Source organism: Clarias gariepinus, chromosome 17 (assembly GCF_024256425.1).
Source record: "Clarias gariepinus isolate MV-2021 ecotype Netherlands chromosome 17, CGAR_prim_01v2, whole genome shotgun sequence".
Lineage (NCBI taxonomy): Eukaryota > Metazoa > Chordata > Actinopteri > Siluriformes > Clariidae > Clarias > Clarias gariepinus.
In genome coordinates this window covers 23,337,172-23,363,080 of record NC_071116.1, presented here as the reverse complement: position 1 = coordinate 23,363,080, position 25,909 = coordinate 23,337,172, and the positions used below count along the sequence as shown (strand labels likewise).

General features: G+C 39.8%; 1 protein-coding gene across 6 annotated transcripts; it reads left to right on the top strand.

Annotated features, from left to right (window-relative positions):
- Positions 1-123: 123 nt before the first annotated feature.
- On the top strand, positions 124-25,909 carry cabp1b (calcium binding protein 1b). Of its 6 annotated transcripts, none has more exons than XM_053476204.1 (8): positions 124-537; positions 15,746-15,895; positions 18,620-18,650; positions 19,297-19,440; positions 19,557-19,666; positions 20,139-20,213; positions 22,069-22,141; positions 22,667-25,909. In XM_053476204.1, exons 1-8 carry the CDS (start codon positions 175-177, stop codon positions 22,690-22,692), a joined length of 972 nt encoding a protein of 323 aa, XP_053332179.1. In that variant the 5' UTR covers positions 124-174; the 3' UTR covers positions 22,693-25,909. The 6 variants fall into 6 exon arrangements, with proteins under 6 accessions (XP_053332179.1, XP_053332174.1, XP_053332176.1 ...); XM_053476201.1 differs by lacking the exon at positions 124-537 and adding an exon at positions 9,867-10,240; XM_053476202.1 differs by lacking the exon at positions 124-537 and adding an exon at positions 10,118-10,240 and having other exon boundaries at positions 15,746-15,899.

The window sequence follows — 25,909 nt, the reverse complement described above, 5'->3', positions numbered from 1 at the left end:
AAAGCCTCCACACAAGAGCCCCACTTCATCATAACACAGGGATGCTATTGGAGGAGTGTCCATAGCACTCTCCAGCACACTCTCTACACACTCCTCCAGCACACACACACACTCTCTCTCTCTCTCTCTCTCTCTCTCTTTAACACACACACACACGTTAACAGACAGATTAAAATGAGTTCTTCGCTTCCTAAGAGCGAGTCCACGACATCTCTGATCGGATCCTCCGCTGTACTCAAACATCAGCATCACCGGCACGAGGAAGGCGCGCGCGGGAGCTCGAGGACCGGATGCGCGAGACGCGGCCAGAGGATCCCTCACGAGGAGGAAACGGCGAGACGCCGGCAGCCGTCTCATCAGCTTCAGAGTGAGAAACCCGCGAGGCGCGCGGAACAAACCGGCGCTTTATTCGAGCCGAAGGGGAAACCGCGCAGGGGCTCGAACACAAGTCCAGGGGCGATGGGAAAACACGCGACCGCGCGCGCGAAGGGACCGGATGAGGAGCTGCGTCCCATCATCAAGTCAGTGTTCGGGCAGGTGAGAGTGTAGAGGGGGTACAGGATAATATTAAGGATGAGTGAGTGCACTCAACAGGTGTGTGTGTGTGTGAAGGCGCGAGGACACGCGCGCGACCAGGGGACGAGAGGAAAGCACGAGCCGCGTTATTATTATTAATAATAATAATAATAGAATTGTTTATAAGTGTTAAAACATAAGTCGGTAAATGTTACTCCGAAGACTAAACACCTTCTGGATAAAGTGTTGTGCATAACCCATCATTTCCAAAATAAAAATAGTTTTAAATTGCCACCTAGAGTGTGAGGTTTAATCCAAGACTGAGTCCTAAATTGTAGAATTGATACTTGTGTGTATTAACATATCTTTTGGCATAAAATTAAAAACAGTGTAAAAAACACAGCTGTTGTTAACTTAAAACTAATATTAATCATACAGTGTAGAATTACCAACTAGTATTATTAATTGGTTAAAGTTAAAATTGTGTTTTATAAACAGTATGTTAATCTTTTAAGGTTGAATTCACACAGTGTCAGGTTTATTGTTACAATGTTAAATTACATCTACAGTACAGTATAGAAATAATACCTAAACATTGGGTAGATTAATGTACCTAATGTAACTCTACACTGAGGGCACACGTGAGGAAAAACAAACTTTTCTTTAGTTTTAGTGTTAATATAACCCCGTTTTTTTAAACACTACAATTGTTATTTTAAGTCTTACACAATACAAACTCAGTAACACAACAGTGTTGAATTAACAGTGTTATACAATGCTGAGTAAGAGTTGCACACAGCATGGTGTTAGATAATGAAACTATTATTGTATTATATCATGCTTTAACTTTATTACAGCTTATTATACTGTACTGCTGTGTTTAGTGCTCTCTTATTGGTTGATAGTTTCTCTGTTATGACATGATGCATGTGTGTTGGATAATATGGAGCGGTATGTGTGTGTATGTGTGTGTGTGTATGTGTGTGTCACTGCACTGCAGTATGAAACAGACACCGCTCCATAACTGTTAACACTCCGAACCTTTCGAAACTTACTCTGATAAGTTTTAGCAGCAGTAATTCATGATAATTATATTTATGTATGCATAAACAGGTATATGTTTTATAATGATGTTATTTTTAAAATAACGTCATTTATTACATGAAGTACTGTACATCACAGCTCTGATATATTGCCAGCTGAATCAGGCATTTCTGTAGATTTTCTTTTTCAGACAAATGCAGTGTAGGTGTGATAATATTTATGTTGAATTTGGCTCCAAATATTTTATGTGATAAAAAGTTTATATATTAAAAAAAGGGATTATGAAAGAATACAGTTTTTGTAATCACAAATATGAAGAGGTGTATAACACAACATAAACCATTGCTAAAAACAACCGTTGAAACAACCCCTACAAATCCTAAGAATCCCTAACAACCCTAAAACAACCCCCAGAACAACAAAACCTGAAGAAAAAAAAACAGACATAAAATGAATTCATTCTATGACGACTGACTTTGCAAATGAGTAAAATCTGATTTGTAACATACAATTTCTTAGAGAGAACTATACAAATACAAATTCATCAAATAACCAAAATTATAAAAGGTATTATATATTATATATTATATTATATATAAATAAAGTGTGAGCAGTACATTTTTATTACATATATTTGCATGTAAAATCTTCTGATAAACATGATGAAAGTTGATGAAATCTTTTTGGCTGTGTGAAAACTGTTGGAATCTGATCAACAGTGTGTCTCTGAGAGAGAGAAAGCATCACAGCTCAGTCTTTTACACTTGTGTTAATGTGGGCTAGAAATAACCCAAAATCCAGGCCAGATCTTCAGTCACACATACATACAAACACACATATACGTGTACACACACACACACACACACACACACACACACAGGAGCGCTGTAGATGGCTATGCTCCTCATGATGGAGGTTAATTACTGTGCTGGTTGCTGGAGGAAGAGTTTTAATGAGAACACTCGTCTGGTGTATGTCTATGATATTAGCGGAATCAGATGTTTTTGAGTGAAGATTTTATGTGTATATATATATATATATATATATATATATATATATATATATATATATATATATATATTAATAAACCTAGTGAGCAAAATATCATTAATGACTCAGTTTAAATGACTTTACTATGACAACTTGAAATCAGTCCTAAAGACGTCTGGGGTGTTAACATTTTTAGGAGTCCTGAAGATGTCCTGATAAATGTAGGAATAAAGGAAAGGAGAAAAAATTTTCCCCAAAGCATTGCAGCACAAACCCCACCATTAATTGGTCATATAAGCATTACATTACAATCTTTACCTGTCAAGAAAATCCTTAACTCACCATGCCTTGTGGAAAGACAGGCAGGTGGACGGGCAGACAGATAGACAGGTGGACACACAGACAGACAGGTGAACAGGCAGACAGACAGGTGGGCGGACAGACAGACAGATGGACAGTCAGAAGAACAGGCAGAGCATCATACCTTTAGACTGACAGTTACTGGTTTGCAAAGTGGTTAGCATTGACAGTATGCGATATTTCAGATCTAATGTAACGTATCTATCTACATCTGTTTATCCAAAATATTTCCTCACCATTTTCTCCAGCATGCTGTATTTTATATTTCTTTATATAACACAAAGACGAGTCTTAAACCCTGCTGATTTGCTCTCCAATGGCCGTGGAGCTAAATTTAGCCACATCGCAGCCAACAGGAAGCAGAGAGCACACAGCGGCCGTCACTTTTTAATAAAAATATTCACACATCCGAGCTCAGTGCAGCTCAGTGTGTTTGAGATTATGTACATCATCATTACAGGTGATGGGCGGATCAGATGAGTGGGGGAGGAAGAGCTGAAGGATACAGCTCTTGTGTTAATGTGCCATAATAGTGAATAGGACAGCATTTTAAATCTCTCATCCTTGAAGAATGACAGGATGGATAAATGAAAAAGAATTTGTTTATTAAACTTTGGTATGTACAGTATGTATCAAGTACGGATTGGTGCTGATTTTATTTTGTAGTTATGAATATACTCATATGGAGTTTTTTTCCGAAAATTCTCGTTGATAGAATAAAGTTGTATGGTAGGAGATGTTTAGTTTTGGACAGAGTCTCCAGTACAGTGCTTTGTAACAGTTTTAACAGTATAAACTTTAAAGCTCTTTTATGCACATTTCTGAACTGTTTATGGAGCATGATGATGAGAATTGGATGAGCATTAGCTATTAAATGGTATGATGGACTTTATATTATTATAATATTATTAATAATGTAAGTCATAATTATATTTTTATTATATTATAATAAGATATTATTTCTGCCTCAAGAAATTTCTGCCTCAAACCATGAGAAAATCAGACAGAACTAACGCAAATTATTAATGAAAACACATTAGTTAGTGCCTATTAGTACCTATTGCACCTCATGATTTGCTAAGAACTGCTATACCTCATCTACAGTTAGGAATTTGGCTGATGCTCTTAACCAGAACGACTTACTGCATATAAGTGCTTTGAAGTTTTTATCATTAAATAGATTCTTACTCTGGTTCGCTATGTTACTAACTACTGTAGACGTGCCATCAGTCATACATTTATGAGAAGTATCATCTTTTCACATCAAACTGGGTACCCGTGTTTTGGATACCTATTACTACAGAAGCTGTAAATCACATATACCTTAAATCCTGAAATTATTATATTGTTGTCTGTGTATATGACACCCCCCCCCCCCCCCCCCCCATGTACATGCAAAGTCCTCTTTGGCCACTGTGTGTCGTAAAGGACTTTTAAAAGCCCTTACACCTCTCTTTTCATCCATACACTTACACACATATATCATTCAAAAACACTGGCTATGGCAAGACATCAGGCTAGTAACCCAGTTTTATCTTCCCTGTGCACTTCTACGAGTGTTGCCTTGGATTCAGTTTGTCTTAGGCAAAGAAATCAATTACATCAATCATATCCATCCATCTTCAACCGCTTATCCGTAATCAGGTCCCAGAGGTGGCAGTTCCAGCAGGGAACCCCAAACTTTCCTTTCCCCAGCCACCTCAGCAAACTTTAAATGGGGGATCCTGAGATGTTCCCAGGCCGGTGTGAAGCTATAATCTCTCCACCTAGTCCTTGGTCTAGTCCAGCTGGACTTGCCAGGAACACCTCCCTAGGGAGGCATCCTGGTGACATCTTTACTGGATGTCCGAAACACCTCAACTGACTTCTTTTTCATGCAAAGGAACAGCGGCTCTACTCTGAGTTTCTCACAGATGACTGAGCTTCTCAATCTATCTCTAAGAGAAAAGCCAGCTACGCTTCTAAGAAAACCCATTGTGGACGCTTGTATTCTATAGGTTGAATGTATTCAATGTGTTGTAGCGCAGTAGGAGACTATGTTAAGTAGTACCTTTGGATAGAGGAAGACACATGCCATTTGGATAACCTTTTGTCAGTTAATAAAAAAAAGTTAGGCCCACCTTTGCATTACTTTTAGCATAGCCCTCATACTATACTGGCTCTCTATCGAATATTCTACCATACCCCTCCCCCAAACAAAGAGGCATCAGCTTATTTAATAAGTCATTGCATTCAAAATGGTTAAAGCTGTTGTCACGATCTGCAAAGAACGTTTTGTATGTTTCTGTAAGACTTTTTTTTCTGGCTCTGACATGGTAAGCGGCATCGTGGCATAATGGTTAGCACTGTGGCCTAGTGCTCTAGGGTCAAGGGTTTGATTTCCGCCTCTGGTCTGTGTCAGTGGAGCCTTTATGTCCTCCCAGTGCTTGGTGGGTTTCCTCCAGTTACTCTGATCCAAAGATATGTATTGTGTGTGCGCCCTGTGATGGATTGGCACCCTACCCCGTGCCCTACCCCATGCCCAAAGACTCCTGCATCTGCCTAGATGCAGACTTAAGGTGGGAATCAAACCCCTTAACCATGGAGGTGAAAGCCCATAATGCTATGCACTACGGCACCATGCCGACCCCTCAACCATACATTTGAACAGATAATACGCACAGGGTACACTGCTATATTTATTTTGACTGTCTATGACATAAGGACTTATCATTCTGATGGCACTGACATATTCATTGATGCAACTATGTACTTTTTAAGGAAGCTACTGTATGAGCAAATTGCAGGCTTTTGCAGTTAATCCGTTGTGTTTTGCTGTTTGGAGAAATAGAATTAGAATTTAGCGATTGTTAAGGTTTCCATTATTCCAAAGCAACCAAGAAACAGTAACATATTAAATGTATTCCTTCATTGCGCTGACATTAATTTCCTCGATATTATCATTTCAAGCTTCAATTATTTATCACATGTTCTGTACCCTACAGCACAGTAAAATGATTTCACCACATATCCCAATAAGGAAGCTGGGGTCAGAGCAGGAAAAGACAGGTTTAGGAGCTCATTTGGCAGTGCTGGGGCTCGAACCCCCGACCTTCCAATCAGCAACGAAGAGCCTTAACAGTTTAAGCTGGCCTATTTCAGAGGCACTGACTGAAACTCTGCTGAGTTTGTTTTCATTGGAATTTTCATATGGGATGACCCTTTGACATTGGAGGACTTAAATATATAATAAATATAAACAGTGCACATGTGCATGAAAGAACAACTTTTACACACACACACACATATAACACATACAAACACAACATAAAAGATGGTTTACACGCACAGGTGGAGCAGGGTAGACCAAACAGGGGAGACGAAAAGCCACAGTTCCGCAGCACACAAGAGAAAAAAACATTGCCTCAGTTGTGATCACGTGACGCTTGACGTTAAAAAAAGAAGAAGATACTGCATGATACTCAGGACTTGTAAACCAAGACTCGTTTTTCAAGTCAAAATGTTAAAAAGAAATGTGCTTGTCTTGCGGAACACTTGCAAACCATGTTACTCGCAATCCAAGGTTCCACTGTAATGGTATATTGTGCACTGCAGCGTTTATTTGTGTACAATACATGTGAGCTTCTTCCGTGATTTGTTCACATCTATAAAGGTTCATAGAACCGCGGTCTGTATTTAAAGTTAATAACATTGCAAAAATACTGAGAGCACTCTGGCTGGCTGATGCAGAAAAAAAAAATGTGTGTGTGTGTGTGTGTGTGTGAGTGGGTCTCGGGGTCAACATGGAGGAGAGTGTCCAATGATAGTGAGCTAACACGTGCGGCGGCTCATGCTCACTAAATGCTTAACAACAACAAATTCATCTTTGAAATTATAATTATAATTACAAACATGTCAGGGATTTTAAACAGGAAGTGAAAGCTCTTAAAAGCTGAAGAGCCGAGCAGGGAGCAGTTCATGAGAGGAACGCTCACTACAGGAGCACAGGAGACTGCAGCAGAAACCTGCCCTGCCTTCACACTCTCACTGTTCGGTAGGCATGAGTGTGCAGCTATAGGGACAGAGAGACAGGGATAGAGTGATGAGGGAGAAAGAAGGAGAAGGGATGGATATAGGGAGCTTCTGGGGGATGGAGGGATTATGTCTCCTTCTTCTTCTGGTCAACTATTCACACTCAGCTAGATAGATAGATAGATAGATAGATAGATAGATAGATAGATAGATAGATAGATAGATAGATAGACAGATAGATAGACAGACAGACAGACAGACATTTTGGCACATCCTAAATTAAACAGGTTTACAAATTAACTTAGGGAGTGTGGGAAACTGGAATTGCGGCTTCAGTGTTTGCAGATATACTGTATGTCCGTGCGCGCGCATGTGTGTGTGTGTGTGTGTGTGTATGTGTGTGTATGATAGTGTCAGTATTTATAACCATATAAGGCTAATCTGGTAATCTTAGCTAAATATGTGGGTATTTATACTGGCTGCAGCCAGTCTGAATGTGTGTGTGTGTGTGTGTGTGTGTGTGTGTGTGTGTGTGTGTGTACGATGAGTTGACGTTATGTGAACAGACGGCTCGGATGCACATGAGAGTTCACAATGAGCCTGCGGTGAAAAAAAATTGTCCAAAGAGAGAATGAGGGAAGATTCTCAAAAGATAGGAAGAGAGAGAGAGAGAACAAGAAAGAGGGACAGAGAGAAAGAGAGGGGAGTGAGGGATGGGAGGATTGGAACAGTAGCAGAGAGAAAGGGAGGATAAGTAGAAAGGTGAAAAGCGTGGCTTAAAGGGTGAAAACAAGATCATGAAGGTCAGAATGGAAGGAAGAAAGAATGAATGAATGAACAAAAGGAGGAATTCGGAAAGTGGAGAATAGAGGAGAAGAAAAAGACAAAAAAAGGAGAACCGGAATGTTGGATGACTGAAGGAAGAAAGGTAATATAAGGAAGTGATGCTGAAGGAGTGAAAAAAAGGATAAGAAGCTGAGAGGAGGCGAAAATCTGAGGACGGCAAAGAGGCAGGGTCAAAGTAATGAAGGAGAGAAAGGAAGGGTATAAATCTAAGAGACAGAGGAATGAGCAGAGGAAAGGAAATGTGGATAAGTGGAGGAGAGAAAGAGAGGTTAAAAACCTGAGTAGATGGGAGGAGGAGCAAAGAAGAGAAAGGAAAGATCAAATCAGAGAAATGGATAATGAGACACAGGGAGGAGAAAAAGCCTGAGAGGAGAAAAAAAGATGACCGGAGGAGAGGAACTGAGAATAAAAAGCTGAGAGGAGGGGAGGATGAGTGGAAGAGGAAAAGGGAGGAGAAGAGGAGAGGAACTGAGAAGGAGCAGAGGCGAGAATGAAGCTGAGAGGAAGGATGAGTGCAGGCAGGAAGTGATGTCGCAGCAGGTGCATTTTGGGTTGAGCCGCCTTTCAGTAGCCTGCACTGGCCTTTAGCCAGCATACTGTGTGTGTGTGTGTGTGTGTGTGTGTGTGTGTGTGTGTGTGTGTGTGTTTCTCCATGCATCTTTTATTGCTGTAAAGAGCACTCAAACGCTTGAAAGTCTGTGTGTGTGTTTGTGTGTGTGTGTGTGTGTGTGTGTGTGTGTGAGAGAAAGAGCGAGAGATATTTTTAGCTTCCCATCCCCGTATCCGTTTGTGTGTAATCGAGTGTACATGCATGTGTGTGTGTTTGGATTAGTGTCACCAGTGTCTTGCTTGGGGGAAGGTAATTTGGTCTCCCCTGAGAACCTGTCTCATTCTATGTGTCTCTCTGTCTATCATTATGTGTCTCTCTCTGTGTCTCTCTCGTCACTCCCTGTCTCTTTCTTTGTCATTTCCTGTCTCTCTCTGTCTCTGTCACTCCCTCTGTCTCTCTTTCTCAGTTTCTCCCTGTCATTCTTTATGTCTCTCTGTGACTCCTCCTGTCTCTGTGTCTTTCTGGCACTCTCTCTGTCTCTCTCTGTGTTCTTCTGATGCACGCTATGTATCTCTCTGTGTCTCTCTAATGCTCTCTCTAACTTCTATGTGTATCTCTGTCTCTCTCCCTCTCTTTAAGTGACTTGCTAATGCCCTCACTGTCTCTCACTGTGTCTCTATCACTGTGTCTCTATCACCCTGTCTCTCGTTGACGCCTTCTGACGTTCTCTCTTTCTCTCTCTAAGTGTCTCTCTGACACTCTCTATGTCTCTCTTTCTCTCTATGTGTCTCTCTGTCACTCTCTCTGACTCCCTCATTGTGTCTCTGTGACTCTCTCTATGTCTCTCTGTGTGTATCTCTCTTACACTCTTTCTGTCTCTCTCTCTCTCTATCTGTATCTGATTCTCTCTGTCTTTCTCTCTATGTGTCTCTGTCACTGTCTCTCTATGTGTCTCTCTGGCACTCAAGCTTTATCATTTTCATGTCTCTTTTTTGCTCTGTTGTCTGCCTCTTTTTGTTTTCTTTCTGTCTCTTGGTCAGTCTTTTTTGTCTCTCTCCCTGCCCAAAACTGCCCAATATCTGTCATTCTGTTTGTCCCTCTTTATTCTCTTAAAAACTGTGTGCACAAATGGAAAGAAAAAAGAGCATCAGAGAGATGGAGAGGTGAAAAGACTGGAAGAATGAGAAAGGAGAAAGAAGGAGATTTTAAGAGATACACAGTGTGTGTGAAAGAAAATATTATATAAATATTAATTGATAGGGCATGATTGAGATTAATAATAAATGATGGACATGAAAACAAGAGAAGAAAGGGCAAAAGGACAAAAATGATGGAGAAAATTAAGGGATATGGACGAGATGAAGAAAAATGAGAGAAAGAGAGATATTAGTAAACAAATCACAGGAGAGAGAAGGAGTAAAAAGATGAGAACACAAGAATAAAGGACGAAGTGAGACTAGTGATAGAAATACAGAAAGTGGGATACAGAACGCTGCAGAAAGAAAGAAAGATGTAAAAATATCGAGTGGGGGGGAGGAGAGCGAAAGAGAAAAAAGAGAGAAAGTAAGAGAGAGATGAGAAAGCTCAGTCTTGCGCTTCTCTCAGTGAGTGCTCACACACGCGTAAGACACGCATGCCTTCTCTTCTTTCCTCTTTCTCTCTCTTCGCTCCAGCATCCAATCCCTCGCTCTACTCACTTATCCTGCTTCAGCCTCTATCCCTCGCTCCCTCTCTCTGTTTCTTCATCTAAGAATCATTTTTACTAGAAAATGCACTTTAAAGTTGCTTAATGCATGCATGGACACACACACAAACACACACACACACTAGCCCTGACTCTTGCACTCTGAGAGGCAGGATGAGCTAAAGCGACTCACTATGGGCAACTGTGTGAAATCTCCGCTTAACCGCCTCAACAAGAAGGTACGTCCGCTGCCAATTTCAGCGTGTGTACGAGCGTGTGCTAGTGTACCATGTGTGTATTTGTATATTAGTGTATTTGTGTGAGAGTGTGTGTGTGTGTGTGTGTGTGTGTTTGTATGTAAATGAGTCTGACTGTGCTTTTTTGGACTCTAGCTGACTAGTCAGGACTGACTCACTCTTCCTTGAAGATTTGTGCATCCTTGTGTGTGTGTGTGTGTGTGTGTGTGTGTGTGTGTGTGTGTGTGTGTAATAGGATTATAGAGCTATGCTCAAAACATTGATCCAACTATATTTAGTAGATTCAGTACATGAGTCATCATTACAGCAATGTCAGGATCTATATTTTTCAGAATTTGCATTTCGTTCTGTAAAAAAGGGAACATAAAGAGGGTTAATAAGCCAGAACCGGGGTTAACGAGGAAATTATTACAAGTAACACGTTACTATTTAGTACAAGGGACTATAGCGCAGGCACGTATGCAGGATAAAGTTTGCCCGAAATTAGCAGGTGTTTCAACATGCTTTGATCTTAATTTGTTGTTGTTTTTGTTATTAAGGTCTTTTGAATTCAAAAACGCTTTGAAGTCTGCATCTGCCCCAAAGATCAATCAGTTAATAAGCATTTATCAGTGGCACTGTAGATCCTTAAAGACAGAAAGACAAGGTGAGGATTTTTTTAGTCGTACATGATGTGTTTACTCATGCTATACATTTTGATCCATCATCCCGTATAATCTGTGTGTGCAACCTCTGTTCACGCTGTACTGCTCATCCAACTAATCGCACACAATATTAAAAAAAAATCCTCCATTTATTGGCGGAATTTCCATTTGAAAAACATATGTAAATTGAACAAACATTCATACTTATATGAGCGGCATCGTGGCGTAGTGGTTAGCACTGTGTTTCCTTGCATGTCAAGGGTCGAGGGTTTGCATCCTGGCTTCGGGGTTGTGTGCATGCATGTTCTCCCAGTGCTTGGTGGGTTTCCTCAGGGTCCTCCGGTTTTCTCTCACAGTCCAAAGACATGCAGATTAGGCTAATTGGCATTTCCAAATTGCCCGTAGTGTCTGAGTGAATGTGTGCCAGGGTGTAACCTGCCTCGTGCCCCGAGTCCCCTGTGATAGGCTTAGGGTCTGTTCCGAATAAGCGCTATAGAGAATGAGAGAGAGAGGTAGTATGTTAATGTTATTCATTGAATAGAATTAAGCACATTTACTTAAATTTATTTTGGTAAAATTGTCATAACATAACGGCAGCACAGCGGCGTAGTGGTTAGCACTGCCACGTTTCACCTCAAGGGTTCGATTCCCACCATGGGGGCTGCGTGCATGGAGTTTACATGTTCTCTCTGTGTTTGGTGGCTTTCCTGTACTCTGTGTACTCTGGAATTCTGCAATAGTCTATAGACATGTAAATTAGGATAACTTGCATTCCCATTTTGCCCGTAGTGTGTGATTGTGTGTGTGCCCTGCGATGGATTGGCACCCTGTCCAGGCACTCTACCTCGTGCCCCAAGTCTCCTGAGATAGGCTTCAGGTCTCCTCGACCCTGTATACAGGATAAAGTGGTATAGATGATGACCACAAGGCGGGAATCGAACCCAGACCCTGGAGGTGCAAAGCGACAGTGCTAACCATTACGCCTGCTACATGAGGCCATTTTTATTCATTTATTTGAGTGCCTGAACTTCTAAACCATTGTGTTCACTGACAATTCTAATAAAATTCTTTGCAAATAACATAAAAAGATACCAAAAAATGGTTGAGAGTGCACAGGAAGTGTAGTCTGTTTGTTTTACAGCGAGAATTGCAGGTCTGTGTGCAGGCTCGTTGAGCCATGTTCACAAAAAATTGTGGAAAATCAGACAGTGGAGCTGCGCACACTACAGGAGCACAGCCGAGCTAAATTTATGACGTGCCAAAACTCCATGCGATCACCCGAGAGCCAGATCACTGGTCGGCCAGGTGATGAATCATGCGCTGGGACCCCGTGCATGCTGCAAGTTAAATGACACCTGATCCGCCCAAAATGTAGTCTAAAATTAGTCAGAGGCGACTGATTTGGGGGTAAAATCATTCCAAGTGTTTGCCTGGCAGAGAAGGATGCATGTTTCATGCCATGAGGATGGACACGACATGACTTTAATCGCTTGTCCTTGGTTGTTTGGTACATACACACTACGTACATCATTCTTTACACACACTATCAAGCTTTCACCTAGAGAAATCTCAGCTGAACCGAGCTACAAATCATAAAAATTGCCAGACAGGTTGGAATCTGCTGCCATTAGGATGCCTGAGCTTCTGGGCCCCGGGCGTGGCATGGGGTCCTCACATCAGATTTTGCAGCATAACTCATACACACATGCTTGAGCGCTTATTTAGGTGAACAACTTTTACATTGGATGTTATATGCGCTATTCAACAGGAAGTCAGTTATTTTGGGTTGTTTGCAAAAGACCCCACTTGATCTTAATACATCGAGGATGCAAAATTGCATTGGGATTTTTGATATCTCAAAAGGGTCAACCAAGACCACACTTTTAACTTATGCCGAAACTAGTTTAATAACTTTCTATATGAACCTTATATTGAGTGACATCATATATTTTTCAAGCATCTGAGGCTTTTTGGAGGGCTAAACATAAAATTCCCCTATTTCTAAAATGTCATAATGGTATTGGTATGTCCCTTTGAAATGCATGTGCCCACTGTCTTTCTGGCAAATGGATCACTTGTTATGGAGACTATATTGAGTAGTACCTTTGTACAGATGAAGAGTTACATACTGCACCAACATGAGCAATTTGAATGAGCAATTTGTCAGCTAATTAAAAAAGTTATGCCTACTTTTGCATTACTTTCGGTACAGCCCTCGTAGAAGTGTTATTACTTCCACACAAATGGATAGATGACAAACTGGATTCAGAAATCCAGATGGTGCTGTGGTAGTGGCAGCAGCTTCTGTCTCGAGAGACGTTACATCTTACCTATATTAGGTTTTCTACTTACACGTGTCCTTGTTTATTTTTTTAAGTTTCCATTAGGACAAATCTTTCTTTCTTTCTTTCTATCTATCTATCTATCTATCTATCTATCTATCTGTTTCTCATATCTGCACTAGTCAACTAGTCTCTGAGGGGTTTGAAAGTGAGAACAAAGTCAAACATGCTTAAAAATATCAAAGAAAAGCAGAGCTAAACTGTGCACTAGGTTTCAGGCAGATTTACTGTATTTATGCATAAGCGTGAGTGCACAAGTAAGCCGCTCATGTTTTGACAGTAAAAGTATTTGCTATGCATTTAAGGTCCTTTAAGACATAAAATGCATAATTAAGGGATTACAATATACAAAGAGAAGAAAGCGAGAGAGAGAGAGCGAGAGAGAGAGAGAGACTGATGGCTTTCCCACTCTCGTTTAAGCTCCTGCCCTGACTTGTGCATTTAAATCAAATTTTATGTTGTTCACTCATAAGCATTTAACCATTTAATATCTTGATGTTTACGACAGTGATGACTCTAATAAAGTGCTAGTTTTTGCACTAAAAGGAAGCACCGGATTACTGTACAATATATCACTGAGGCTACGTACGCATTTCGATCCACATTGTTCAATTCTGTGTATATAGTCAGCTATATTTGTTAAGGTCCAAAAGAAGGAAGAAAGACAAAAATGTTTACACACTACATCTAAGTGTGAGTGTCTCAATCAGTGAAATCACTCTTATAACCTTTACATTTTAAAATTACTGCCTCTTTTATTAAAATAAATTAACTTTGTACTGTTTCTTTTTCTGGTGGCATGGTGGCTAACACTGTCGCCTTGCACCTCCAGGGTCCGGGTTCGAATCCCGCCATGGGTCTGTATGCATTGGGTTTGCATGTTCTCCCTGTGCTTGGTTGGTTTCCTTCTTTAGGTTAATTGGTGTTCCCAAAATTGCCTGTAGTGTGCGATGGATTGGCACACCGTCTATGGTGTACCCTGCCTCGTGCCCTAAATCTACCTGAATAAAGTTTAAAACTCTATAGACAATCAGTGAGTAAGTGTTTAATTAGACACACTTACACATTTTGCTTGAGTAGAAATTCAAATATGTTGATATATAAAAAAAAAAAATTCCAATTCACTCAAACTAAAAATATAAATTTCATTACAGTACATAGCTTAAACTTGTACCGTGATCTTGTAAAAAATACAAAATAAAAATAATAATAATAAATGTAAAAAATAAATAAAATAAATTGTATATATACTGTGTATATGCAGTATTTATATATATATATATATATATATAAATATATAATAGTACTTGTGGAAGCTTGCTAACATTGTTATCATGTATTGAGAGATCTTGGCTGGAGATTCTCTTCACACCACTGCATTTCACTTATCAGTGTGAACTGGTTGGGGGGTGAAAGAGAAGAGCAGGACACACACACACACACACACACACACACACACACACTCTCTCTCACACACACACACAAACGCACACACCCACACAGATGGACCGTGAAGGTCATGCTCACGTAGAGGGCAGATGCTGATTTCACGAACACACACACACACACACACACACACACACACCAACCCATGAGCGGGATTGAGAACTCACAGAATTCTGTTATGCACACTGTGCTTATGTTTATTATGTAATTTTTTGAGGAAACAGAAATTTGAATATTGTTAGTTTGTTGTGTGTGTGCATGTGTGTGTGTGTGTGTGTATGTGTGATCTAGTGATCTATGCCACATATATTATTATATTTTTGCTTTTTTCAAATGTAAAAACACATAAGAGTACAGTCTGAGTCTTCAGATTTACAGAAAGGGAAACCTGTAAATTATTGTTTTAGATACTATTAAAGAAAAAAAAATGTCATTCCATCCTCAATAGATAAGAGCAACACGGATCAGCCATAACACTAACACCACCACAAGGTTAATTGAATAACATTGATTAGAAATGATATACCATTAATCTGGTGACTGGATCTTGAGCACCCAAGGCTCATCTGTGCCTGTGGAGACCAAAGGCCAACCCTGATCCCGCAGAATAGCTAATATAGCACAATTTGCTGGTATAAGTCTGTGCTGGCAATGACAGAAAGGAACCAGAACAGCCCATCGTGCACGGGCCCCAAGAGCCCTTATCCACTGATCTGGTCTCCAAACTCCACAGATCCCAATCCGATTGAGCACCCATGGGATTTTCGAACAAACAAGTCCAACTCATGGACCCACCCTGCAACCCAGAGCACCAAAAGCATCCGCTGCCTTGTGCCAGAAACCACAGCACACCCCAGAAGACCTGTGGAGCCACACCCCTTAGGGGCCCAAGCCACCCTAATAGCACAAGGGGAACCCAAAACCTAAAAGATTTTAATGTTGATAGCCCTACATTTATGGCTGATCAGTGTATATAGACAGGGACTGTCTGTCTCTGATTATTTTTGTGCCTCCTTGCTTGTCACATTCCTCCCCAAAACACTGGCCCACATCAGGACCAGAGGCAGAGCTACAAAGCTGTTGCACGTGACGAAGCCGGCGCCTCCAGCCACACTCTGGCATCTCAGGGCTCCACTTATGTACACAGTGTGCTTGGTCCCGCATGCATCTTTCTACGCAAGGGATTCGCTGAGAGCCGACAGGCTGTACGTAAGTGTGTCCACACAAACAGACAAATCTTAGCAACAAATCTAAAATAATAATAATAATATGTATTCATTTTATATTTAGTACAGTGGATCCAAAATAAGCAGTTAAATTGGGGGGGGAAATAATGAGACTATAAATGAGTTACAGACTAGTGTATCTGTGTAGTGAAGCGGTTATTCTGTAAGACTGTAAGTCTAGATTTGTCTTATAGTTATTATACCGTAGATATTAAACAGTGTTAGTATCGACCGTAAGACATTTTCTTGTGGTATGCGTCAGAAATTTTCTATTTATTTTTCAGCAAAATAAATAATAAGAAACATTTCTCTGGTTAATCATACCCATTACATGCTAGAGTTTTGGTCGGGTTTCTTTCTCGAGCAATGGAGCACATACTTGAACCCGTTTCTTGAGGTTTAGCTTCTCAGTTTTAGCTTTATTTTCAGAATGAATTGAATATTTGTTCTTAATTATTATCTATCATGCATACATTTGTTGTTTTTTAACATTGTGTTTCTTTTTTGCTTTTGAGTTTGATAATAAATAAAAATTATTTTTTTTTCTGTCAGATTTGGTCTATTTTATATCTGATGTCCTTTGAGCTGCCAAAGCAGTATGATAATAGAAAGTAACAGCACTGGGACCTTTAACTATATGTATCACTCCACGTCACAGGTTTTCTTATAAGCGTTAATAACTATCAGTCACAGTATGGGTGAAAATAGGTCTGTACGGTTTGCAGTACTGAGGAGAGAGCAGCTGCCTGACAAAACCCACATTTAAACCTGTCACGGAAGCACTTTCGCCACAAACAAAACAAACAAAAAAAAAACCTGATAACGTTATGCCACCTTAAACAACACTTTGACTCTTAATAATTGCTTTTAAGTCGTTCCAAAGCACATCTGAACCATCTGTGTTCTTTTATTTATGGTTGCAAAGCTAACTTGTTCCTAACCCAAGGCTAAATCCCAAATCGTTCTTCGACCCCTGATCAAGGGCACTACTTGGTGTGTTAAACAAGTGATTGTACTGTACTCCCCAGGGCACTTGCTTTCCGTATAAAGCTATCTGGGATTTTACCTAAGAACCAGGACGTTATCTGAGCTGATATTTTGAATAGGAGTAAGTGAAAATCTAAAGAGAAACTTATGAGATTTACAGGACTGCCCATCTAAGTTTTACTCTCCTCAACCTTTTGGCTACGTAGTACCAGTATAACTTTCACCCCAGTTAATTACACTAACTGTCAGTCGCGGTTAGTTCCACGAGTCACAGAAGGATATGTGACAGCGGAAGAAAATAAACTGTTTAAATACACAAACAAATCGTAATATGTTAATAATAAATGGTGTTTGTGGAATAGCAATATCACACTCATGGTCATGCTGTTGTGCTAAATATCAGCATGGCTGTGATTTCTTCAGTGTTTGGGCTGTGCCGCCAATATTCAGCTCAACAGCATCCTAATTGTTTAATTATCCATCCATTTCTCCATTCCGCTAAAACTATGTAGGGTCGACGGAACATCTCCAGGAGCTTGGGCACCCTGAACCCGATAAAAGTATATTATAGGATAGGAAATGAATTGTTTTGTAATGAGTATAATACAGTATATAGCATAGGATATCCAACAGTGAACTTTAGCTTCATAATCCCACATACTATTCATCTATCCCTTTCTGTAAAAATGTGCTTCCATTCACATTTTTTAAAAACTTAAACAGGGGAAAGTGCTATCTGCCCTGTTCTGCATAGATTTGGTCTTTGAATGGCTTCTGACACTGTGATTGACAGAAAAAGTGTATGGCATGTCCACCTCTCAGAGAGTACGGCCAGTTTTGTTGCTTTAGCTCTCAGCCGTAGATTCCTGTGGAATGGGTAGGATTTTAACTCTTTGAACTTTTTAAGGTCAGAAATCAACATAGATGAACGTCTAGAGAATATTACCACAACTTGTGCATGACAAAAAGATATAACTACATATATATGATCTGATACATATCATATCCACACACAGCATCGTGTGATGTCATGTCAGTAAAAATAAGAACTCTTCAATGCTGATCTTTTTCAAGGTAAATGAAGACTGATAAATTGTACAGAGTAACTGATAGCTCCTTCTTTTATTATGAAAAACTGGTGGATTTTGCATGTTTGTTCATTACTTGTTAATGTTGCCTGTTATTACTCTCACCAGGACAAACATTTAAATTTAAGTGGTACTCACATGCATAAATGAGGGGTTAAAAAGTTAACACTGGTCTTGCAGAGCCACAATGGTCACCTGGTAGCTAAACAACAAACACACTCGGACTAAGAAAAGAAATTTAGCAACACATTTGCAAAGTCAAAATGTCATAAAATTTACTACTTTATGAATACCGTTTAAAATGTTTGTATAGGAAGGTCTTAATACATGGTGAAATTAACACTCCTGACAGTTTTTCAGTCCAGTCCCAGAAAAGGCTTTAAACAAAGGCACTAAAATTATACGGTAAAATATTAAATAAGAATAAACATCTTGAAACTATAGAAAAAAGGAAATGTTTTTTCATGTGCATGATTACTTTTGGAAAATCCTATAGATCTAGTTTTGCATTAATTTGTTTTATTATTGTTAGTATTTAAATTGTGTCATTTAAATTACAAGTAAAAAGGGAAGAGAATACCTGAAGATATTTTCTGTTGCTTTTACAAACTCTTTACTTTTCTTTCAGGACAGACAGCTGAGACCCGAAGAGCTGGATGGTAAGATTTCTAATGCAGTGCTAATAATATCACACGGAATTCATTCAATAAATAAAAGTAAATTGAAACTAGTTACTTTTCTGTAAGCCGACCGTAGTTCATCTTGTCGTTGGAAATAATTCATACGGATTCAGATTCAGTGATTCAAAAACAGTGCTGTTGAAATGTTAATATTACTGTAATGTAATTCTTATTCGTGTCACACATTGTGTTATTCTTCTTCTTTTCTTTTGGCTGCTCCCATTAGGGGTAACCACAGCAGACCATTTGTCTCCATTTAACTCTGTCCACCACATCTTCCCTTCTCACACCAACCTCCTGCATGTCCTTCATTACAAACCTTCTTTTGGACCTTCCTCTTCTCCTCCTGCCTGGCAGCTCCATCTGTAACATCCTCCTCCCAATATACCCCTCATCCCTCCACTGCACATGTCCAAACCATCATAATCTGGCCTCTCTAACCTTGTCCCCAGACCGTCCAACCTGCACTGCCCCTCTAATATACTCATTGTCACTCCCAAAACAAATCGCAGCACCTCCAAGTCTCCTTCCTGTCTTTTCTGTCACAAACGTTGTCAAATATTAAAATGTTAAACAAAAATATCGTCTTTTTTTAATCAACCTGCTGCTGTTGTTGTGGTTGCAGAGCTCCGAGAAGCATTTTCCGAGTTTGACAAGGACAAAGACGGCCTTATTAACTGTAAGGATCTGGGGGCCTGTATGAGGACGATGGGTTACATGCCTACGGAGATGGAGCTGATTGAACTAAGTCAGCAGGTCAACATGAACAGTATGTTCCTCAGAGCAAACAGCGAAACAACACCAGCTATTTTGGCTCCATTGCAAATTGCATTAATCTGTTTAATTTGTAAGTTTCTCCAAATCTCTTTATTTTTGTCCTTGCAGTGGGAGGTCATGTAGACTTTGATGACTTCGTTGAGCTGATGGGTCCAAAGCTGTTAGCAGAAACGGCTGATATGATCGGAGTAAAAGAGCTCAGAGATGCTTTTAAAGAAGTGAGTAAAGAAACACACAGCATGCCGGCACGGTGGTTTGGTGGTTAGCGCTGTCGCCTTGCACCTCCGGGAACCAGGTTTGATTCCCGCTTGGGGGTCTGTGTGCATGGAGTTTGCATGTTCTCCCAATGCTTGGTGGGTTTCCTCTCACATTCTAAAGCCATGCAGATTAGGCCAGTTAGATTTCCCGAATTGCCCATAGTGTGAGAATGTCGATCGGAAATCCTACTGCAGTTGTAAAAATGGGAATAAATTGGCCTTCATCAGTCCCTAGTTAGACCGCAGAGGTTCCTAGATGGATGGTACATGCAAAATTTCACAGGACCTTTATATCATTCCTACAATTTAATCTGCCTTTTTTTTAAAGGATATTTAAGCTTCTGTGAGAAAAGTCATGCAATGTTTTTTTCAGAATTTAAATTAGTTTGTAAATCAGGTTGTTGATGTGTACAGTTTTTCCCATTGCTTTCAGTTTGATGCTAATGGAGACGGTCAAATCAGCACATCTGAACTACAAGAGGCTATGAAGAAACTGCTGGGACAACAGGTTATAGCTTCCTTTTTATCTCATCTTTCTTACTTTTCTATACTGACTTACGGTATACCACATCCTTTAAAAAGGTGAAGCTACAAAGGCTACGTTCACATTACCAGGCTGAAGTGCCTCAAATCCAATTTTATTTTACCCTAATGTGACACAGATCTGATGATTTATGGCAGTTTGAATGCCCAAAGCTGACGTTTTGCAGATCGTATTTGAGTCACTTTTGTATGTGGTACCATGCGACTTGAATGAGAAGAGTCAGATTGGAATTCATGTGACTTTTTGCCAAATACATAGAGTGCTGATGTCTGGAGTTTCAGCAGTGGAGGAGAGTGAAGAAAATCAATGGAGATAAAAGGAAAATCGGTGAATTAGCAGATATTTTAAATACAGCTGACTATCTGGTTTCCGTCCCCCAGAGCAAAATCTCAAGGACATTTTTGTTAAATTATCATTAGTGCCTGAATGAGTGTGAGTGAATGAGTGATTAAACACATATGGCTGATATTAATGCAGATAAAGCGAGTAGCAATATCAGATAAAAGTCATTTGTGATTATTGACTGTGAACCGTCATGACCAACAAATCCGATCTGAATTCAACAATGTGGCTTGTGATGTGAACATAGCCTTTTAGCAAAAACTGCACTAAGAAACAACCAGTGGTAGTGAGAGAGAACTTCATCAGCTCTTATTGGCAGTGAATTTAGTTTGGCATTCGTCTGTTTCTGTATATGGGATAAGTATTTGGTATGTCATTTCCAAATAGTTGCTACGAACAGCAAAGACGTAAACAAACACCAAATCATTCCTGTTGGTGCAGATACAAGGTGGTATCAAAAAGGTTCGAGATTAGCTTGCGACATGTCCACTTTTGTCGTACATCCTCCCTCAGACGCATTAAAACCAGGCAGTAGAATTCACTATTGATACGGTCTGGACCCTGGGGAGGAATTCTTACTGCACAATGCCTTAAATGTCGCAAAAGACGATGCGCATACCTACACACTCAGGTTTTGTTACCAGGAATGATTTTTGACATGAAGGACGGTCATCCACGGCACGCTGACAAGAGCTTTTGGCAGACTGTGACATGATGTTTCTTCTGATCCTGGGTCAGCAGCCTGGAGAAGAACTTGGCAGAAACACGGTGCATGTTCAAATCACACGTGAAGATTTCTGGGACTGTTCTGTATGACACACCGACAATGGCAGTAATGTTGTGGATTGTCCTGCAACAAGCATCATGCACAAGTTGCCGATGGTTTCAACATTTTCGGGTGTTGAGCTCGTCAAAGGTCTTCCTGATCTCTCTTCGTCTTCCAGTGATGCCCCTTCGCTCTTAAATTGTGCGTGCCACTCAAACCACCTCTAACCACAGATTTGCTTAGTTTCATGCAGAATTTCATGTTCTCTTTTTCTTCTAACTCACTGTCCATGATGAAATAGCAGACGTGGAATCGCACATGGTTAGAATAGCACCAGTTGCACAGCTCCCGAAATACAAAGTACGATGTCTGTTGGCAAACTGACATCTGACGGTAGGTGCTCCTTGTGACTTTGTCTGTTACAGAACTAGTCTCAAAACTTTTTGATACCACATCATAGTTCATTTTTGCACTATACCTCTACTTCACTTTGCCGAATAGAAATTCCTCACTTCCCAGCCAATCGTTGAAACAGGCCCATCTTTCTCTCTAGGTGACAGTTTGTGTAGAAGTGACCTTCAATCTTGTACACCACTACATCCACAAACAACGTATTGCAAGAAATTAAATGAATGTAATTTGAGATTGCAGCTTTGTTACAGTGTTCTGTCTTTACTTTATTCACACTGTAGTTTATTTATTTTATCACAGGTTAGACGCAAAGAACTGGAAGACATCGTGAGAGACATTGATCTTAACGGTGATGGACATGTGGACTTTGAAGGTATGTATTTGCATCTACCAGTGTTTGGAATCAATGAAGTGTATATTCCAGTATTCTGTAACTAAGGCTAGATACTGGGGCTGTTCAAGTCAAACTGGGACTTTTATTTCTCTATATAATCCCCTGCACTTATGCCAGTGTTTAACTAGTAGTTGGATACCATCAAAGTAGACAGCTTTCTCAGTATGCAAGAGCCATGATCGGACTGTTTGCTTCATGTCTGAAACACTGGCCTTCCAGGAACTCCTTTAATAGACCAAACATGTGGAAATGACTTGGAGCAAGATCCGTTAACTCCCAGCCTAGTTCCTGTAACATGCATGTGGTGGTAAAGGGAGAGATGTGTCTTTTCTGCAAATTGGCAACAAGGTATATGTTAAGTTTTAAGGATCAAGGATGTGCTTGTCTTTTGTAAATGTCAATCAGTACACCTTCATTTATGAGAAACCTGAAATACTATTCAGTGCATGATATTTGCTATGTTTGTTAAGACTGCTCGAAAGCTTTTCTCCTTTTTTTATTCAGAGTTCGTGCGAATGATGTCACGCTGACTTAGAGGGGCGACACTTTGACACATCGAAAGACACGATGGAGGTAGAGAGGCGCTAGGGAGGAGATTAGAAGGGACATTTGGAATACAACCTCTGACCTCTGACCCTGCAATGAAGCATGAAAGCCCTTTACATCTCCTTTATACAGACTACAGGCTGATCAAACAATGCTGCAAAGAAAACGTTTTATATCCAGCTTTGACGAAAGCACATCTTCCTGATGATAATCAACATATCGCTGCAATACTGTGACTTCAAATGATTATTACGCCAGGAATATCTGAGCAAGACACCTTATGGATAGGATATGCAATAGTACTTCTGTTTTTTTGTTTCTGTGTTTACATGAAGATGTTGATTGCTGTGTGAGACTGAGTGTATGAAGCCCATTTTACATGAGATGTTTGAGCATCCTTAAATGTAGCATTTCATACTCGGACAAGCAGTGCAGCAGGGGTCGCACATGCACTTGGCTTGATTTAGTGTTTGAAAGATTATGAAAATATTTTTTTCTCTAATATAAATATATAATGTAAAAAGTACATGACTTTAAGGTGTGTACTGAAAGTAATGCAAAAGTGGGCTTTTTTTGTAATCAATGTAGGTTAATGTAGAGTTAATTAAAAAATAAAAAGCTATGCCCACTTTTGCATTACTTTCGGTACAGCTCTCATATTAATATGCTTATTTTACAGCCTTTGAGAACAAAAAAACCTTGAAACCTATAAATAATTAAGATCAACTCTGACACAGGAACGTTAGCTTAAATCTAAGAGCACAACACAGTGATAAACTGGGGAAGACTAGTCTGGCCTGGCTGTTCCTCAGGGGAATTTTATTGGTTACATAATAAAATAAAATGCATGAACATGCTTCAGTTAATATAGTTCCTTGTAATAAACTGACAGGACTACTGTAAAATACGCCTCTACACACTTACTCGTGGATGTAATTACGTTTTATAGATAGTTAAGAAATGGTATGGATATGTTTCTTTTATCATTCATGAAACATATATGAGTGTTTTCTACCTTTGAATGCATGTACACCTGTTTTTTCATGCAATTAGCCAATCAGCCAATCAAAACTCATCAGCCATAACATTACAACACAAAACATTATACCCAGTATTGTGTAGGTTCCTCCTTGTGCCACTGGGCAGCTCTGACCCCATGGGACATGCCCTCTGTCTCACACCAGGACATTGGTAGTATACTTTGGGTCATGTGGGTTGTGGGGTGGGTCCTCCTTGGATGGGATGTGTTTGTCCGGTGCATCCCATGGGTGCACGATCGGATTGGGATGCTGGGCCGTGTGCTGGCAGCGGGTGGCAAAGTGGGTGTTCTATCATGGCCAGAATTGACCAGAATTGTACAGGGGATGTAGCAATAACTCCCAGCCATTCTGTGCTTGAATTCTTTTGAAAATGTCATACGCCATTTGCAAGAAAGTGATTTGTGCAGCATTGGCTTTTCTGTGGAAACAGACCAAGAGATTCTAAAGAGATTTAGATTTGTTCTTGGCTAATGAAGTTGACTGAAGCCTGATGCGGTCTTCCGCTGTTGTAGCAAGGTTTTAAAGTTTGTGCATGCTAAGCTGCTTTTTAACCCCCGCAATATTGTAAACTCTAAACATTCTTACGATGTTAATCAGACCTCTTCTTATCTACTCCTATAACTGCCACTTGTTGGATGTTTTCCATTTTTGGGCACCATTCTCTGCAGTGACTGTTGTGTTAAAAATCACATCGATTTCTAAAATACTTAAACCTGGCATCTGACACCAACATCCGTGCCAAGCCTAAATTTTCCCTATATTGATGTTAGATGAGAAACTAAACCATTATCTGACCCTTTAGACCAGTATCTGCCATTACAACGCTGCTACATGATTGGCTGAGAGGTCAGTTGCATGCTAGTGCATGTGTACACATGTTCCTAATAAAGGCTGACGATTGCATGTGAAATATATGAAAAGTCTGGTCGCTATGATCTTATACAATATACAATACCTATATGTTATACCCTACAGCACTCTATGCCATGTGTTCTTTATATACTCTTAAAAATCAAAGTGACACAAGGGATGCAACAGAAGAAATGTTTTTTTCTTTTGGTTGTTGTAAAGCACATATCAAAATGTTGCACTATGTCAAATGTTGAGCCATTTGGGATTCAACTCACAAAAATAGAGGATAGAGGCACGAATATAATATTAAATATGCAACAAAAATCGCTGTACATGTTACTATTATTAGATGGTAGTGTATAAAATAATGGCCCTATTAGTGCAACAGGAAGCCTTACTGGCCTATAATATACAAATCAAACTTGGACGTTTGATTCTATAAGAGTTAAAAACTCTTCCCAGGAACTCCTTTAAGAGCCCAAACATGTAGAAACAGCTTGAAGTGGGTCAAGCTTGTACAGGGGATGTGGCAACAACTCCCAGCCGTACTGTGCTTAAAGTCTTCTGTAGATGTCATAAACCTTTGTTCACCAGAAGGTTCATCATAAGTCCCGGTTTGACTTGAACACCCCTGTTTAGTTACCTCTAAATCAGCAAGTTTCTGGAATACAGCTCCCTATACAAAGTGCACCACACAGGGTATCGATGTAATGAAATAATAAAATTGAATGTATGTATACCCAGTATGCATAAATTTGGGATTCAGTTTTCTAAGGTATTTAATTCATTCTACATACAGAATGAATTAACAGCACATACACTCTAGTTAGAGAACAGCAACCCTATCACCCAGGGAATTTTAAATGGGTTCCACACTGAACATTCGCTTTTGGTTCAGCTCTCAAGTACACTATATTGAGGAATAAATAATACTACTTGCACTTCCTGAAGTTGCGTTATATAAGAAAAGAAAATTTGATGCAATTCTTCTATTAGAAAGAACAAAAGTATTTATTTTTTATGCTGTAAAGACAATAAATGATCACTGTCTTGTCTGTGTTTTATGTCCTGCATGAGTATAATGTTGACCTAGACATGTAGTTGGAGTCATATGTACATTCTGTTCTTTATTGTGAGTGTCAACATCTGTTTAAAATCAAAAAGAGCATCTCAAAAACCTCAACATTTGTGAGAAAGATATAAAGGAGCGTGTGTATTCCGTATGTCCTCTTCCGTATGTCTTCATTTTGTTCGGGTTTCTTTTAACTGTATGATTCTTTGCATGCAGAGTGACAGAGTGTAAATTTTA

Bases quoted from the DNA above. Each gene is read 5' to 3' on its own strand.
- cabp1b (XM_053476204.1), top strand. From the start codon at position 175: ATGAGTTCTTCGCTTCCTAAGAGCGAGTCCACGACATCTCTGATCGGA. The intron at 19,441-19,556 runs GTATGTTCCTCA...TTGTCCTTGCAG, and splicing joins TCAGCAGGTCAACATGAACA to TGGGAGGTCATGTAGACTTT. The intron at 19,667-20,138 runs GTGAGTAAAGAA...CATTGCTTTCAG, and splicing joins TCAGAGATGCTTTTAAAGAA to TTTGATGCTAATGGAGACGG.